The sequence below is a fragment of the Sphaeroforma arctica genome, assembly GCF_001186125.1.
Source record: "Sphaeroforma arctica JP610 unplaced genomic scaffold supercont1.347, whole genome shotgun sequence".
Taxonomy (NCBI): domain Eukaryota; class Ichthyosporea; order Ichthyophonida; genus Sphaeroforma; species Sphaeroforma arctica.
Genome location: NW_014040211.1, coordinates 5,301 through 6,723, shown reverse-complemented (window position 1 = coordinate 6,723; position 1,423 = coordinate 5,301). Strand labels below are relative to the sequence as shown.

General features: G+C 44.5%; 1 protein-coding gene across 1 annotated transcript in view; it reads left to right on the top strand.

The window, feature by feature from the left end:
* Nucleotides 1–1,423, top strand: part of SARC_05437 (hypothetical protein) — a gene marked incomplete at its 3' end in the record, with an annotated part of 4,089 nt that overhangs the window by 1,262 nt on the left and 1,404 nt on the right. Inside the window, exons 2-3 of the mRNA XM_014300692.1 lie at nucleotides 46–277; nucleotides 1,110–1,192. Coding sequence (XP_014156167.1) covers nucleotides 46–277; nucleotides 1,110–1,192 — 315 coding nt within the window. The remainder of the gene's footprint in view (nucleotides 1–45; nucleotides 278–1,109; nucleotides 1,193–1,423) is intronic.

Sequence of the window (1,423 nt, the reverse complement as noted above, 5' to 3'; positions counted from 1 at the left end):
GCGAATCTTAATACTAATTTGCTCGTCTCCAACGGTGCACAATAGAATCTGGCTCGCGGAGGAGTTCCGCCACGCCATCGATCGTTTCAGAGAGGACATCATTGACCATGACCCTCTTCAGGGTATATGCGTAGTTGACATCACTATGGGTGACAATACATTCTCTGCTGTTATAACTTTCCCTCTCGATGGCACTCTTTCGGCGCAGAATCCACCCTCGCTCGAGTTTACGGCCAAAACCAATCTATCCGTCGGACAACGTACGGGTATTAAATCGGTATGGATCTGAAACGGCTGCACTTGGATTAGTGTTCATTTATTAATATTGTTCATATATATAATTGTTTGTCCAGGTGCTATAATATGCACTCATTCACTCAAGTTATCCTTGTTAGAAGTTCTGTGAAATCACGCATGTCTAGTAGTTTCTCTCGACCTGACGCAATTGGCGCGCATTGCACCTGGAGGTCAAGACATGTACTGCGCTGTGCGTGTGTTGTCTTGTTGTGCGCGATGATGGCCGTGTTGTGTGTACATGTTCCTGGCTGCTGAGTATATCACATGTATTCTTCTCGTCTGTTTAGTTTTGATTTTGTCGTAGCACATTGTCGTGCTCCTTGGTATATCGGTTCGTCGTGTGTGTTGCCGACTCAAGTTAGCAATTTTTTATTTATTTTTGCGTATAATATAAAGAATGCTGAGACCAAAATATCACCTACGATATCCTGGGCGTAGATGATGAACTGGTGCATCGCTATATCTCTGAGTTTCAGCAACAAATCGATTCTCTACAGCGCAGTAAAAAAAACATCGTGCATTGAAAAATAGTTTGTCTAACCTAGCAAAAGACACCGTAACGAGTTAACACGGAATTTTTCAGTAGTTACAGTCTGAGTACCTATTGTTAGGGTTAGAGCCCAATCCAAACTTACAGCAACGAGTTCACTGAAGTTTTATTAATTCCCGTTTGAGTGTCTATTGTTAGGGTTAGAGCCTAATCCAAACTCACTGCGACGAGCCCACTGAAGTTTTCTTTAGTTTCAGTCTGGGTCTATTGTTAGGGTTAGAGCCCAACCCAAACTTAGTTTTATCTGGCACACCCTGCATAGATCGCCAGGAGTGCAGCTGTGAATGCGCTGATGGACGGCCAGTATTGCCTGCTGCCTATTCTGGAGCGAATCCACGGCACCCTGTAAGTTTACACGCGCCTTAAGCACAGAAGGGGCAGTGATTCAGTTGTATAGTTGTGCTTGTGCGATGCATATACACCCGCTGAATGATACGAATGTCACTCGTTGTCCGGCAAATCTCATCACAGTGTCGTTGCCTGATAAATGGATGCCACGGGTGCCGTAAGCACGTCAGATACACGCGTTGAAACACTCCATAAACCGGTGCTCTACACGTTTAACATATACCATAT